Raw genomic sequence first — 16,388 nt, forward strand, 5'->3', positions numbered from 1 at the left:
CTATTCACCTGCTTTGCATAAACGTGGAAGCAGAAATCTCAATGGCGACTGTATGAACTGAACCGTACAAGTAAAACCATATGTATGAATAAATACTCCAAGGAACACGTGACAAAATGCTGTATGTATGATGTTTTTTTGTCATTTTGGATGAGAAAGTCTTCTGTCTACGAGGTAATGTTTCACGGTTAGACAAATGAGCTCACCAAATGTGAACCGGCTCTAGCCCAAAATCTTTTGCCACATTTGACTTGGTTTTGGGTGTGTGGATTGGGGCCCTTTAGGGCTGCGAGATCAGTCACATTCGGACCGACTATGGACCATGTGTGGTGACCTTAATTTGAAAAGGATACAGAGCTAGTCCAGTTTCAGCACCTGAACATGGGCTGATTCTGGGGGGTCATTACCGTTCCTGGGCCTGAATTGCAGCAGGAAGCAAGTATTATGATCACAACCTGTCAGACTGAATGTAACCCAACAGTAATCACCTGTATTTAAAATGAGGCCAGGGCCAGAGCACTCACAGGAAGTGTAAATAAACAAAGCAGATAGAGGTCCTATTTCTACTTAATGTTGTTGTGTTAATCCTGTGAAGGATGACAGTCATCACCACCTATTGACCTGCAGACAAACAGCATTTATTGTTATTACACACTGACCCCGTTTTCACTCCTCCTTAACAGTGTCCTGAGTGTCGATCAATTGCTGCTCAGCTTGTGTTGAACCAGGTACCAGTCAATTAATGATACACATCTTATTCTGCATGGATTGGTCAGCAAAGTAAACAGTCTGCATTCTAATTATGGCATTTGCAACCTTGATTTATCAAGCATACATTACCTTTCCCTTGATAAACAGTGTGTTTATGGATTAGGATTTTCATTCCTGTTCATAAATTGTTGAATTGTATTGTGTGTGATGCAAAACAAACAGACAAAATGTATTTGATCTATAAATGTACATGCATATATATTAGGTACTGCAAAGGACATAAAGGTTTGTAACTATAGATGGTGTACATAAAGCGTTTAGCAGCTAATGAACCAAATATTTCTGTCAAGAGCAGTCAAAGAGCTGACAAGAGAGTAAGTGATGGATTTACATGCATTAAGTTGCCCAAAACACAACTACAAATATACTAATAGTGCTCCATTGATAGGCAACTTGATGACACGTTCAATAACTTTAAAAGTGCCATATGTAAGATCTAGGTCCCATCTTGGTCCCAATTTGTACGTTGAGATTTAATAGTGAGTCACTGCACCTTCCAGTCTGCAATCAGTGTCTCAGCAGTTTGGTTGAATTTTGCATATTCTTGTCCAGCTACTGGTTGTTGGCGTTGTTGTTGTTTTTTAAATATATATATAACTGATGATTATAAAGCTACAATTGTATGAACCCAAATGTGGATCGACTAAAGAAAAAGGTTAAGCTTATTGGGTGCACTATAGCTTGCTTATTTCCTATTTTAGCCAGATCAAAGCAGCAGAAAAAAGGTCACAGATTAACCATATATTGACGCCATGCATTGTCCAAACCAGGACAAACATGATTTGTTTGCTACATGAATTAGTCCCAGTTTAGTAGATGACGAATTAGTTTAGTTAATTACATAGGTACAGCTATACTAACTGGTCTGATCCGTGTATCAGCAAACAGAAAACATTAATATTATCAGTAATGTTACCTGTATAAGGTATCGCTACATATCCAATGTTAGCATTAACAGCTGTTTACTCACCAATCTAGAATAAACATTTCAGCATCCTTTACTCGCTGTTGGTTTTCCATTCATTACACGAAGAGGCTGGAACTTATTCTTCCTCTCATGTTGAACTGTGGGCAGACTGGACGCTGCAGTGACTCCTTATCGCTTCTTGAGGTGTGGGGTGGCGTTACAAGACAGGGCAGGCCAGCGCTATCTGGTTAGCATTCTAGTTTAAGGAGATATCTCGGCAACACAATACATACACAAAACTAGTATTGTTTCAAAGTCTGTTGATAGTTTTAGTTCAATTTTGAACATTTTAAACCAAAAATTCTTACATATTGTACATTCAAGGTGATGATATGGCCCACTAGTGGCCAAAGATTCCATTAAAGTAGGTTTGATCATTTCAAATTGGGTATGCAAGGCTTTGAAATACTGCATACAACTTTTGTTTCAGATTACAATTAAGTAAACAAATAAAGACAAACGTCCCATGAAGCTCTTCTGTTTCAGCTTCCAACTTGACAAACATCATCATTACAAGCTCATAAATACAGAAGCGTGAGCAAATACAGGACGTTAAATTTTATGTCAATGTGTAAACCAAAGTTAAAATTGGATATCTGAACAAATACATTGATAAAGCCTTCAGTGAAAAGAAGCCCAGGACATCTTTTTCTATTGACCGCTCCACTTCCTTTGCACCACTCACAAGAATCTTCTGATGTCGAAGTGCTCTTTGCTTCAGGATGGAGGACTGAATCATGATGACCTTCATATTATAATGAAAGAACACTGATGTTGAAGAGGCTCTTCATGGGGAATGTTACATGATGAGCAGGATTGTGAAGTGTCTTCAGTTATCTTTGGTGAAATACTACCCTCCAGTGGACACAGACATTTAGATGAACTTCATTCATGACCTTGCTTTTACAGAACAGATAACCAGACATCATGGCTTCACTGACTGTTGACTACTGATTAATGAAAAACTGTATGCTGTGAGACACTAGCGTGCCACTTGAATTGTCCATCCATCCCTCCTGTGGAAACAGTTGTGGGCTTGACCTAAATCATACTGATGCTGCTGCAGGCGTAGAGCCATTTTAAATTAAATGTAAAGAAGATTAAGTCAGCGCTATGATGTTCTTCAGACACCGTCACCCCCTCCCCATCAACACTGGAGGAGATCCGCCCTGTATAAGGCTGCTTTAGCTGCAAGCATCAGCAATGTTGCGTTATAGGAAGAAATTTGCCATTTTAATGTTTTTCACCCAAATACAGAGCTTTAAAATATGAGCATATTGCAGTACGCAAAAACTTCAGGATTGTAACAGATACATTGCTTTCAGTAAAACACCACAGTGACAAGTACAATGGCAGCGGTTTCCAAGATTAGGTTTGGATAAATCTCCGTGATGGAAATGAAATGCTTGCCATCCGTCATTACCACAACTGGGGTGGCCTTTAGCATGGTTCTTAACCCTTCACAAACAGATCAGACTTCAAGGTGTAATTGAGTGAATATGAACACAGCACTTCTGAAAAACAGCTTTGGTCCAAAAGGAAGCGCCCCAAAGTGAAAGAAGAGGATAGTGATACTGCTACTTGAAATTATCTTTGTTTTCTTATGCAAATTCTGGATCATATTAACCCTTCAGGGCTCTAAAAGGGGTTAAAATATATACATGTAAAAATCTCTATTTGGTGGATCTCATCGCAAACATATTGGTTATATTTTTCAAAGAGTAACTTAAGACATAACATAAGGTGGAACGTTTTAAGCCTGTTCCACCTCTGACCATACCCTGAGCATCACTGAGGTGACATATTAGCCTCGTGTGGCATCGGGCCTCATTCAAAAATCCAGAATCCAGATGCAAATGCTCATTGATTCTTAATATTTTTTAATGTTTGTATACCAGATGCTCCACCTACAATTCATGAAATCCATTATTGTCACGTGCAATGCAGACTTCACACTAGGATTGGGTTCAAAACTAGTGTAATGTCACCAATTCTTCCTGCAGGTATACAAACCTCTAAAAGGCTCAGAGATACTTCCCACTTTCAGCAGATGATTCTAAAACAGCCCTCTAGTCTCAAATTTATTCTGCACAGGAAAGTTCAAACATCCAGGAGAAGAAACGCTGATGAAAACAAATCTTTCAATGGAGGGGATTTTGAAAATAACTGGTGCATTAATTCTGCTCCCAACCTCATAGCTGGGTGGGGTCAGGTGTGGTCCCTGCTGGCCACCCACCACCATGATCAACTGTGTGATGTCAGAGGTTCAAAAGACTGTTTAGATTTCCCTTCCTTAAAAAAAAAAAATGTAAGTTTAGAGTTTAAAGGTACCATGTGCAGTTTTTGCCCACAACTACTGCTGAAGCAGAGTTTTTCAATTGGGTCCAGCTGTTGTTTGTATAATGCACCAGTTTAAGTACATTACCGCTGCTGGTTTTACACCAAAATCTGGGACCATAAGATTCTGTGACCTGCAGTGTTGGTTAGGTTTAGACATGAGGACTTAGATGGTCAAGGAAAAATATCAGGACAGGTCACAGCATCTGATGGGTCACATATTTCAGTGCAACACCTGTTTCACTTTATCTGTGTTGGCAGACTTCTGCTGGACACTAAAGAGGGATGTTCCTTGGGGCAAATAAAGGAGAAAATCATACACGTTGGAGTTTTGAAATTTAAATATTTTAAGAGTAACAACAGCCTTATTTATGGATATGTAATATACACTGCCATTAAAAAAAACATTCTGATTTGAATTCAGCATAAAAAGTATATAAATATAAATATAAATATTACATAAATATATTTATATAAATATAAAGTCCACCTGTCTTAGTTTCATAAATAAAGTAAAGTTAAGATTTATTGCCCATTAGGCCCATTTAGTCAGATTTACTTAGAGGCAGCAGGGACGTGTGTTTTCTTGAGTTGAATCTGCTTGCAGTGGTTTATTGTGCTGACAGTAGAGATGAGGATTGATTGGAAACAGAAACCCTGAGCTAAATGCAAATGGCAGGTCACCATCTAAGATGTTCCGATGTTGCCTCATCATTAGGGGGCATAAAGTTAAAGTGCTGGGACCTTCCAGTTTGGGGTGTATAACATAAAGAGCTTCTTTTCCCAATTAAACTGAAAACCCAAAACATTTAAGCAGAATCTGCTGAAACAAATCAATAAAACTTAAGAGAAACAAAAAGGTAGTTTTTAGTGGACATTAAATGGTAAAGCACAACGAATCAGAACAGGACATGTCACACGGGGCCAGGACACACCATGCTGGGTCATGCTGCTCTGGGAGATTTATTTAGTGATTTTTCCTTTTTTTTTTTTTTTTTGTTACTGTTGTTTTTATTACGTTTTTCACTTGCGTTCCTGTCAGGAGTGTGTTAAATGGGACAGTCAAGCAGCAAGAGACACAGTTCATCATCATCATCATCATCATCATCATCATTATTATCATCATTATCATCACTGTCACCACCATTGTCATCATCTTCCTCACGGTATCATAATAATAATTTTCATCATCATTTAACCTTTTCAAACTAAAAAATAATTTACATCACATTATTTTTACTGACTGTTGAGACCACAAACATTCCAGCAACACACTCTAGGATTAAGGGTGGGTAACAATCAGAAAAGCATGACTTTTTGCATAGTATTAAATGAACAAAGACATTGAGTTCTTTATTTACAATTATTGTATAGATAAAAAAAATATCATAAAAACAAGATGAACACTTAAATCACTTACCCATGAATGGCTAAGTATGCCAAAAAGTTATCTGTTGGCATTTCTCTTTTTCTTTGTTCCACAAACTGCATGCTGCTAAATACAGTACATCGAGGCAGGTGAGAGTATATTGCAAGAAGTATCATTGATATCATCATCAGCATCATCATTGTCATTGTCATTGTCATCATCATCATCATCATCATCATCATTATCATTATCGGTGTCATCATCAACATAATTAGTGGTTGTTACAACACGTGTTATGATTTGGATGTAATCACGATGTTTTGAAGTTGCTGACAGGAGCAGGGATTGATTACATACAGCCAAACAGCTGTGGCAGTATGACTTGCTGTGGTGCACGATGGGACATGTAGTCAGGAAGAAGAGTTCCTGTTTTTCACACCAGTCCGGAGTTTCTGTCCTCAGGGGACTCATTGCTGTATTTACAAATGTTATTTTTAAACTCAGTTTCTTTGCATCCTCTTAAAGCTGAATGTCCTCTTGGATGTAAAAGTGGTTCGAGAATGTTGGCTTAAGTCTTTTTTTTCATTATTATAATTTCTTGAAAATGCTATTGTAATGGTTTTTTTTTTAGTTCTGTTTATTGTTTTTATTTTTTTTTACAGACAAATAAACAAATAAATTGTCAAGTTAAAACATTGGAAACACAATAAATCAACAGCTTCTAAGAAGAATATCAGAATCCAGACTGTTATTTTTTATTTTTTAACTTAAATAAAACAGATTTTTAATCAAATGGTCCATGTTACGTTTTCAGCACGCCGGAGCTGACTGGTAAAGCTTGTGCACCCTCTCCAGATGGACGGATCAGCTGGGAATTGACAGAGGAGGAGGATAGAAAAACAGAAAAAAGATCTGAAAAACTGGTCCGATAAATGATTGTATATACTGTAGTAGGGTATAGGATTTTCTTTAGGTAGAAAAATCTTTTTAAGTTGCATAATGAGGCTATCACGTCATGCTCGCCAATGACTTCAGTTAGTAATAGATATAACAATAGTACAGGCTAGTTAGGTGGCCTTGTCCTTCTGAGTGCAATAAGACAGGTAGATGTGCCTTCTGTATGTAACTTCTCTCTGGTAATGTCTGATTGGTCAAAGCACAATAAATAGTTTACAACTAGTGAGTACAGTTGAGATGCTAGAGTACTGTATATTCTGTGACGGCAGGAAGACAAGCTTGGTTAAAACACACAAAAGCACATCTAGAATTACACCACAGAAGTTTTCATTCATAACCAGATAGTGCAGAAAATCTTTTTTATATATATTCTATATATATATAGAAAAAGAGTCAAAGCAACATTCCATTTTGTTGTAATCTGTTTTGTTTTTTTTTGTCAAGTTTTTCCCGTTTTTTTTCCGTTGTTGTTAAAAATGCCAACAGCTTTGTGGGGCTGTGCGTGTCTCTCTCTGCTCGAGGAAAAGAAACTCCTTCAAACAAAACAAAACAAAAAGTCATAATTGAATAAAAAATAAACAACACGATATATTCCAAGTTTTTAAACCCAAAAGTCTGATTTCCGTGCGGTACAGATAAGCCAAATATAACTCTTCAAATCTCTAATATGACTCAATTGCAGCCTTTTGATGGTCACACATATTTTCAAAACATCAAGTCCTTTGAAGAAGCAGGTTCATCTAGAAGACAGTTCACTATAAAGGTCCTGATATCAGCCTTTGACTCGAGCCCTGACCCCAGGCCAGTGCTGAAGCACAGAAAAAGAAAAGAAACATAATTTAAACAAGAAGAGTAGTGAAAAACAGAATTAAATATCCCCCTCTGTCACAAAAAGGAGGCTTCCATTTAGAAAAGGCAAGCCACTCCAACTTGATCCCAACAATCATATAGAGTAATACTAAGATTCCACATTTACTATGTATCCCATTATATTTTGGTTTCTTTTTGTTGTTAATCCTCTAAAAATATCTACATTATTTGACAAGATAGCAGGCAAATTCCAGCACATGGTTTTTCAGTAATAACACACCAACACAGCTCGGGTCTGTCTGAGCTTCAGCTTCGCATCCCTCCTTCTAGAAACCAGGAAGTTTATCTCTACGAGGTTGTAAACAAATTACATTCTCTTTAAGACATAAATAAGTCAAAGTAATTTGAGCCATTGAAGCAGGAACAAGGCAACATGCCAACAAACAAAGATAAACTCTCTCTAAATATATTTATATGTATTTATATTTATAGAATATATCCCATAAATGCTATCATCGTTATTGTTATTTTACGTTCCTCTTTTCCGACAGGTGCAAAACTACTGTGCAAGTTGAGCCCTACCACCTCGATACACATTTCCGTTTATGGATGAAATAAATTTTTACAGTCGGGTACATGTTCATGCCACACAGAAGAGGGAACTTTGTAGGCCAGGAACTCAGAGAAGCTGTCTTTAAAATAGCAGTCCGCTGCGAGGCCGAGCCCGTCAGAACGAAAGAACTCCAATAAAATTAAAACCCTTTTAAATAAAACTTGGGTAATGTACATTCATGCAGGAGCAACAATAATAATAACAATAATAATCAGAATCAGAATTAGAATAATAACAATGTTTTTCAATTTAATTTAAACTATTATCAGTATTAACAATGTTATTGTTGAGGAGAGCGAGTGTAAGGGGAGTTGAAAGCCTGTCCTGTTCTGCCATTTTGGACTCCTCAGCAGGGTCTCCCTCCTCATCGTCCTCCTCCCGGTGCCACTAAAGACACAGTTCAGACATACAGTATGTGCAGTCAGCCGCATGCTTATACAGCACATGCTAACCAGTACAAGCTTATGGTCATACACACCATCGCGGCTGCCACCATACACATACAACCACAAAATCAGGATGGCTGTGTAGGTTGTTGTGGCTTTGTTGCACTTTTTTGATTGTATGTTAGTTCACATTGCCGTATTACTTTAGATTTTCTCCATTTTGAAAGGAGCGGAGAGCTTTAAGGGCTCGGGGTTAGGGGAGGAGGATGGGTGTTTTTTCCACAGGACCTGCACTGTGTAGGTGGTGAATGGATGTTTGGGAAACTGCAGGGTGAGAATTGGGAGAACATTTTTGGGTGATGAGATGTTACAGTTAAAGGTCTGGAGGAATTGGAGGAGGTACCCCCTGGATTGCAAGAAAATTACGTTAGAGGTTAGAGCTTAGGATCAGGGTTAGAGGCTGGTCTCCAAGCTGTGCAGAGGACTGGCGGGGCCGGAGGAGGCAGCTGATTTACTGGTGTCGATGGTGAGATTGATGCCACTGTCAATGGCGTTGTTGTTCTTGTTAGGGGATGAGGGCTGGCTGGAGTACTTCCCCTTCTTCCGAGCAGAGTCATCGTCCGTGTCATCAATGAGGGGGATGTTGGGTGTGGAGTCTTCTATCCTAAACTCTGGGTGTGTCATGAAGTTGTGGATGGATGATCTGGAGTCTGGTTTTTCCAGGCCTTCATAGAGGGAGCTACGGAATGCATTCACAACTCGGATCTGTCATGAAAAGGGACGAAAAAGAAGAACGATGATGAGAGGCGACGTCAGAGACTAAATGGAGGAGTGGGAGGGACCCTCGGGATGAGACAGGAGAGGGAAGAGAAGGGACACAGAGGAAGGAGGGATCCTCTAATTTGAGGATAAAGAGGTGAAGAAGGAGAAGGTGAAGGAGCAGCCAGAGAAGGTAACTGCAGTCTGTGTTCTGCTTTCACAAGATGACTACAGTTCACAAGTCACTCAATATTGGCGTGCACTAAGGAAAACTGTGAGGAACACAATCATAAAAAAAACCACAACAAAATCATACATTTCAAGAAAAACAAATACCAAAAGCAACATAAACGCTCGTTGTAAGTATACGCTTTAGTCCAATGTGCTGTATACCTAGAAACAAGCCACGTTAATAAATGGAATGCTCACAGAAAAAATTAAAGGAGAATATCACATGCAAGTTGGAAGAAATCTGGTGGACGAGGTCAGTAAAAAAGAAGGAGGTTAGATCTGAGAGATCCAATCAGGTGGTTTAAAAACTTCTGGAGGTACCAGAGCACTGTCTGGGACAATATCCACACAGACTCTGAATGGGACACACAAACACAGATATAGCACAGGGTGGGGAAAGCATGGTCCCAAACAGGGCAATGGAGAGAGTCAAGTCTGCATGAGGTTGGCTCAACACAAGCATTGCAGTGGGGAGAGTCACAACAAAACAACACATCCAAAGGAAAAACGGTGGCATTGAGACAACGAGCGAACACAGTAGTTTAAAATACTGTGAACACAGGAAGTCATCATGAGGTAAACACAAACTACATGCAACAAGACAACAGGACAATGAAGTGGTGGACACCGGTACACTGACTGGTGACACAAAACACATGGAAGTGAATAATGAAAATAAAAGTTTTATTGCCAGAGGTTTGACGGTCAAAGCATGTTCTCAACTCCATGCACATCTAAGTAAACACTCAAGTATAAGTCCCAAACAACTACGTGCCTCTTTATTGAGACTAAAACAGTGTCTGTATATCAGTTTATTTAGGTAGAAGATTATGGGACTGTGTTGTTTAAATCCAAACCCTGTCTGCATGTGCAATATCATCAACACGTGGACGTTTAGGAGGGATAGGAATAATTGAAAGGCTAAAAAGAAATCATTTGATGTTTTACAGCAACTGAATCATGTCAGTTTTTATACAAAAGAAAATCAAAAGGGGAATCATGTTATTGTTTTTGAATCAATAATGTTTATTATGTGTGGAATGTTTATTTAGTTACTTGCAGGATTACTTGACCGTCTGGGTTTACTTAGTAGTTGCCTATTCTTAAGTAAATGACTTCTTGTTTTTAAGGAGATGAAATTATAAGAACATATTTGCTATTATTATAGCAACATTTCATCCCGTGAAATACATTTACTAATATTAAAACAGAAAAGTGCTAATTCAAAAATATATGTATCAGCAGATAGAAACATTTTAGGCCTACAAATAATACGACTATTTTTCTGATTTCATGTACAAAATGCAAAGTTTTGTCCAGTTCCATGGAAAGTTATTCCATAAGAAACACTACTTTGCACTTATATTGACATACATAATTTATAAATATTAGGTTATCCAACCCAGTATATTTTTTATGTATATAACAGTGCAGAAACAATGTCAAAGGTGTTAGTCTTTAAATTTGATGAGATTATCCTGTATATATTGTAGCACTGCAGTTGCTGTGGTAGGTAGAGTAGGGTGTAAGGAGACAAAACAGAAAAAAATAAGAATAAGAGAAGCCTGTCTGGATGAGTGCATATGACAGGATGTCTGACAAGTAACACTGATGGGGTGTCAGAAACGGGTGGGGGGTTGAATTTACGTTGCTGGTGCTGCTGAGGATCTATTTCAGTTACTATGGCAACGTGACAGTCAACTACACTGACAGTATGAAGCGACAAGATGGGATGAATTATTGATACATTACTGACTTATGGTGAGTGTCCTGCATCCCCCACCCCCACCCCACGCCCCCCCCCCCCACCCTGTTCCACCCACCTCCTCCTATCCAATTCCAGTCCACACATCCTACGAACAGCGTTTTCATCTGATATTTATCAAGCAGGTAAAGAGTAAATCAATTGCTGATACTACCAGTGCCCCCTTGTGGGATATTTTAGTTTCATCTTTTAGGATCCCCTTTTGAATTAAAACAAAAAATTGGCAAGGTGGCAAATGTCGAGATCTTTAGGCTACTATTTTAAGCAACACATGCTGCAGCTTCCTTCATGTTTCCTCATCACTGCAGATGATGTGTGAGCTGAAAAATACATGAATTAGCAGGTAAAATCTGTTTCATCTCAAGTCAGTGTGATTTGCCACATCAGTAGCAAACTCAGCGATAAAATGAGACAACATTGCAACTTATACTTGAATGTTCACCCAGACTCTGGGTGAGTTGATTGGAATTAGTTCACATTAATGTCTGTCAAGACGTGAAAAATGAGAGGATTGAAGGATTGGATGATGGATGGGGGATGAGCAGAGGGAGACAAACTCACAACCTGAAATGTCACGCCGTGGGTATCACCCTTAGTCCTGCGCTCCTAGCACTCTGGGGAAACAAACACACATTCACCAATGAGAGGACAGTACACCCAACCATGGCAGGAGATATCAAGATGAATTTGAAATCCAGTATGAACAGCAAAAAGATAGAAGAAAGAGAGAAAATAATAAATTTAAAAAAAAAAGCAGATAGCAAGATAGAAAAAGACAAATCTTCAGGGATGCCACACCCAGAATGGAGATTGTCATCGTAATTTGTTTAGAAAATAATACGCAGTGAAAAATAAGTGTTTATGACAGGTGGCACCCCTGAAACAAAGAGAGCAGAGAAGCAGACTGACAGAGTTCTGACTCACGGCCAGTAGTGGGAGAAGCAGTAGCAGCAGTAGTGCTTGTAGGAGAGGAAAGGGCATTGGACAAGGACACGTGACTAGGACTAGAAACATTGGTTACATCCTGGGTCTGGCTGGTGGTGGATGATTGGCGTCTCAGAGCCCCCGCCCCCTGAAAGGAGGTGCCGCTCTTGAAGGTGTTGACTACATCAATCTGTGGGAGGAGAGCGGAACAAGAGAGGACAAATGGCTGCTCAGAGTGAAACAGACCAAATGGCAACACAGGTTGACTGGCTGGGTGACTTCAGTGGTAAAGGGAGTTTCTCAGTCATGACACGTTGGGGGGTGCGGGGGCAGTTAAAAGTCAAGGTGGAGTTTCCCCGCAACAAAATGCTGAATCTTACTTAAAGGGTTTGTTCACCCAAATCAAAAAAGGGTAAAAAAAAAAAAAAAATACACCTGTAATGGTAGCCATGTAGATAGTTTTCAGAATGCTTGTCCAATTTCTTAGATTTCTGCCTCCATCCTGATAAAGTGGAGGCGCTACAAACATTTGTTTAGCGTGCTGCCAGCAATTCATTTCTTTTAGTGGTTTTTTTTTTTCCATTAATTTAAACAGCCAGTATTTTTCCCATGAAATGATGTCTCATCTCATGTGAGCAATCAAAAAAAGTATATATTTGTAATTGTAAGTTGGAAATAGTTCCAAATACACTTGAAAGACCTGCTGGGATTATATTTGCTCAATTACCTAGAAGCACAGTGACACTGTTTGTTGAAATAAGTATAACTTTTTCTATGTTGCCAACGCCACTGATCAAACGACCATTCACCTCTTTTGTATTAGTGATGTGGAAAGAGAGAACTCTCAGAGTCAGATATAAAAAAAAAAAAACTGGACAACTAAAGCAGAACTAGTTGCATGTTTACATCCCAGGAAAGTTCAGTGAAAAAAATACGTTCATCTATAATTTTGGGTGGTCAAACCCTTTAAACAGACGAGCCAATGTAAGATTTTAAAATGTACAGATGCAGCCATTTATATCATACAATGCATTTGTTTTGTGCATCTTTACACACCCTAATTCTGGAGTTAAAAGAAAGCTAAGGTTTAGTACAATTGTGTTTAGTACAGAACTGCATGTAGAAACACACATCCTGATCTTAGAGATAAACTCAGTATGTACAGTGTTATCGTAACCTACGGGACAACAGTTTGTAGTGTTAAGAATAAAGTTAAAACAAATTTTTGTTCATCTTCAATACTGAAAACCTGATTTGCCAGCCCAGCAGCAGTCCCAGCTCAGTTGTATTATTAACTGTCTCTTCACTGTGTTTGGCTGCGTCTGTCCACATGCCATGAAATCGCTTCACCCAGCACAATCAGTGACACATCAGTGAGATGAAACCAAATCCAACACAAAGACAAAACTGCCTTGAATATCACAGTGATACCGGTCAGCAGAGTTTATCCCAGTGTCAATAATTCAGTGACTATTTCCTGTTGTTTTTAACTCTGAGGTTTTGACTGTAGATCTTCTACACGTCCACGATGGTCATGGCCGCAGTCCAGTGAGGGAAAACTGCATCTTCATGTTCCTATATAAGCCATCTTGAGATAAAAATTATTTTTAGGGCATTACTGACTAACATGAACAACATACAGCATCATCTACCATTTCTTCTTAGCTTTACGTGTAAAGTCTGTGGTGAAGTGATCAACATAAAATGTATCATATGACAAAGATAGATATATAGTAAAAGAAAAAGTCATTTTAGAAAACATCAAAGGTGCAATGTTTACCTTTTAATGTGTATTGTAGCTTAACTCGATGAGTTAAATTATATTATAGTGTATTAAATTATAAAGTAAAAATCTCAAATACTGTATCCAAAAATGTTGTTTAGGTCAATTCAATGCAGCGAAATGAAACAGGAAATCACAACATGGGCACTGAACTTAAAACCGTGTCCGTCACTTGTCCTCACCTGAGTCTGTATGCGGTTGAGTCCTCTGAACCAGAGGATCTGCCCTCTCCTCAGCTCCCTCTCTGCGTGGTCGATCTCCTCATTATCCTCATTAATGTCCTCCTCTGGTAAATCATCTTTCTGAGTCAATTGGCCAGCCCGTCGCAGGAAGCGCAGCCTGCTGTTGGGTATGGTGGCTATCACCTAACCCACAGAGAGGACAGAGCACTGAGTCAAAAGGAAAAGTGACAAGCTTACAGTAGAGACACACAGACAGTGTGTCTGTAAATGAGCGAGGCTGGAAATGTGACCTAAAGACTGAGAAACAGATGAGTTTGATTGTTACCTGTCCCCAGACAAGCTCTCCCAGCCCCAGGAAAACACACCACATCCACTTTTCCAGGTCCAGAGGTTGACAGCTGAATGGCTTTCCTCCAAACTGCACAATCACAATCTATACAAAGAAAAACCCATCAACCTATACAGTACACATGGAGAACAGGCAATGTCTTTCACTTATTTATTCTGGAAAAACCCTTCATTCATGCAGTTTAATTTCACATGCCACATCAAGAATGTGAAAACAACCAACTAAAACTGAGTACTCAGTATAATCAAATAATAAGTATCTGCTCACCTGTACAGCAAATGTGCCAAAAACAATAGAGCAGAAGATGGGGTTCCTGAAAATACCATCAAAGACGTTCCTCTCTCCGTGGATTTTGCGGGCATTTATCTCATTAAACAGCTGCATCATGACGAAGGTGTTGAAAATGATGGTGTAGTGCTCAGATGGTGGAGAGTGGAGAGGAGCATGGCGGCCACTGTCAATGTCAAAGATCTGCTCACCTACATGGAGACAGTTTGATGTCATTAACTTTGAACCTGTACTGTGTCACATCATGACCGCAGAGAAAAACGACTGTACGTACCAACAAAAAGCAGAGTGAAGATGATGATGAGTTGATAGACCCCGTGTCCGAGGATGTTCTTTGTCATTGTGCTGGAGATAAGAGGCTTATTGCGGCCGTATGGCTTCCTCTTCAGCAGAGACTCCGTGGGAGGCTCTGTCGCCAGGGCCAGAGACGCAAAAGTATCCATGATCAGGTTCACCCACAACATCTGTACAGCTTTCAGGGGAGAGTCCTGGGAAAAGGTAACAGACAGTGCTGTTAGGAACTAATAACTTCAATACGACCGGGCAGTGAAAATAACAAGAAAGAAGTCAGCCCTTTTAATAACAGACAACAGTATTGCTATTGTAACCAAATCAGGAAGATGTTTCTTTTCAAAAGCATCTATTCTCAGTCTGGCAGAGATTTACACATTTGAGAGATGGTAATACCGTTCATACAAAGTTTTGAATCCCTCTGACCTGTGTGATGCAGGCACCAGTGAAAGCCACTATGACGGCCACAACATTGACAGTGAGCTGGAACTGAAGAAACTTGGAGATGCTGTCGTAGACATTTCGGCCCCACATGACCGCCTTCACAATGCTGCTAAAGTTATCATCAGTGAGAATGATGTCTGACGCCTCCTTGGCCACGTCTGTACCAGCAATACCCTGGAGGAACAATGACAAGCTGCAATTAGACATAAATGTGGGCTTTCTATATTATTTGATCATACTGTATCATTCAGCCTACCATGAATAAATAACATAGAAATCTCTCTGAATCAACGCTGCAGCCACAAAAAGAAAACTACTCTGGACATGAGTGAGCGCTGATGATTGATAATGATGAAGACTAATTACAGAGCCAGTGTGTGTGTGTGTTGGTGGTTTGATGACAGGAGGCTCCATATTTACAGGAGGAGCAGGACTTCCTTCCTATATTTTGTGAGTCATAGGATGACTGGCAGGGAGCAATACCTTCTAATCTAAAACAGTGGCTGCATTTGTGTTGTTAAAGTGGTCAACAATATTTATGAGAACATCTCTGTGAGTGGGTTCCGTTTAATAAATGTAGAGGGATTCATCAGGCTTGAAATATCAGCCTGAGACAATGTCCTCCCAACACAGTACATGCATATAAACACAAGCAGAGAAAACTATAAAACTACACACTGGTGGTTTCCCATCAACCTGGTAAGTACTACCAGCTTACACCCTTCATCTCATATCGGCAACTAGCGACCAGGGTTAGGAGCTAATTCTGCAGTTTTCAGTGGGTACAGTAATCAGGTTTGTAGATGATCAATTCACATGTGGTGACGCAGAGTGTATGAACTGTAGCTTTCAAAGAGAATCAGAATGCAGAACTTAAAGTTAACGATATGTAGTTGAATCACATTTAGTGGAACAGAAATACAGAAAACAGGCCAACAGAGAAGAGCAAATAAATGTCAAGTTGTAATTTACAGGAATACAAATCTGTATTTTGTTTGTTATGTACCTATATGGTCTGTAGTCTGACAATTCTTGAGTAGTCTACCGCAGGGAAACTGTGTGACCATAGAGATCCACTAGGGGGAGCTCATTATCTAAACAGCCAGAGGCAGTGTGCCTAAAAAGAAACTCAAAAATACTGCAGAGGTGAGGAAGACATCTG

General features: G+C 39.3%; 1 protein-coding gene across 12 annotated transcripts in view; it reads right to left on the reverse strand.

Annotated features, from left to right (window-relative positions):
- Positions 1–4,992: 4,992 nt before the first annotated feature.
- The window catches only part of atp2b2 (ATPase plasma membrane Ca2+ transporting 2), a 127,774-nt gene continuing 116,378 nt past the window's right edge, over positions 4,993–16,388 (reverse strand). For 8 of the 12 annotated variants that reach the window (XM_069146326.1, XM_069146343.1, XM_069146335.1 and 5 more), the window contains 6 exons: positions 15,209–15,400; positions 14,766–14,979; positions 14,471–14,682; positions 14,180–14,287; positions 13,855–14,037; positions 4,993–8,975 (listed from right to left, as the gene is read on the reverse strand). In XM_069146326.1, coding sequence (XP_069002427.1) covers positions 8,664–8,975; positions 13,855–14,037; positions 14,180–14,287; positions 14,471–14,682; positions 14,766–14,979; positions 15,209–15,400 — 1,221 coding nt within the window. In that variant the 3' untranslated portion in view covers positions 4,993–8,663. Of the gene's footprint in view, positions 8,976–11,526; positions 11,580–11,889; positions 12,080–13,854; positions 14,038–14,179; positions 14,288–14,470; positions 14,683–14,765; positions 14,980–15,208; positions 15,401–16,388 lie in introns of all 12 variants that reach the window. The other 4 variants (XM_069146370.1, XM_069146404.1, XM_069146378.1 and 1 more) reach the window with 3 other exon arrangements.

This window comes from Embiotoca jacksoni, unplaced genomic scaffold (assembly GCF_022577435.1).
Source record: "Embiotoca jacksoni isolate LCO1_2020_lvr unplaced genomic scaffold, fEmbJac1.0.p SCAF_1, whole genome shotgun sequence".
In the NCBI taxonomy this organism is placed as follows: domain Eukaryota; kingdom Metazoa; phylum Chordata; class Actinopteri; family Embiotocidae; genus Embiotoca; species Embiotoca jacksoni.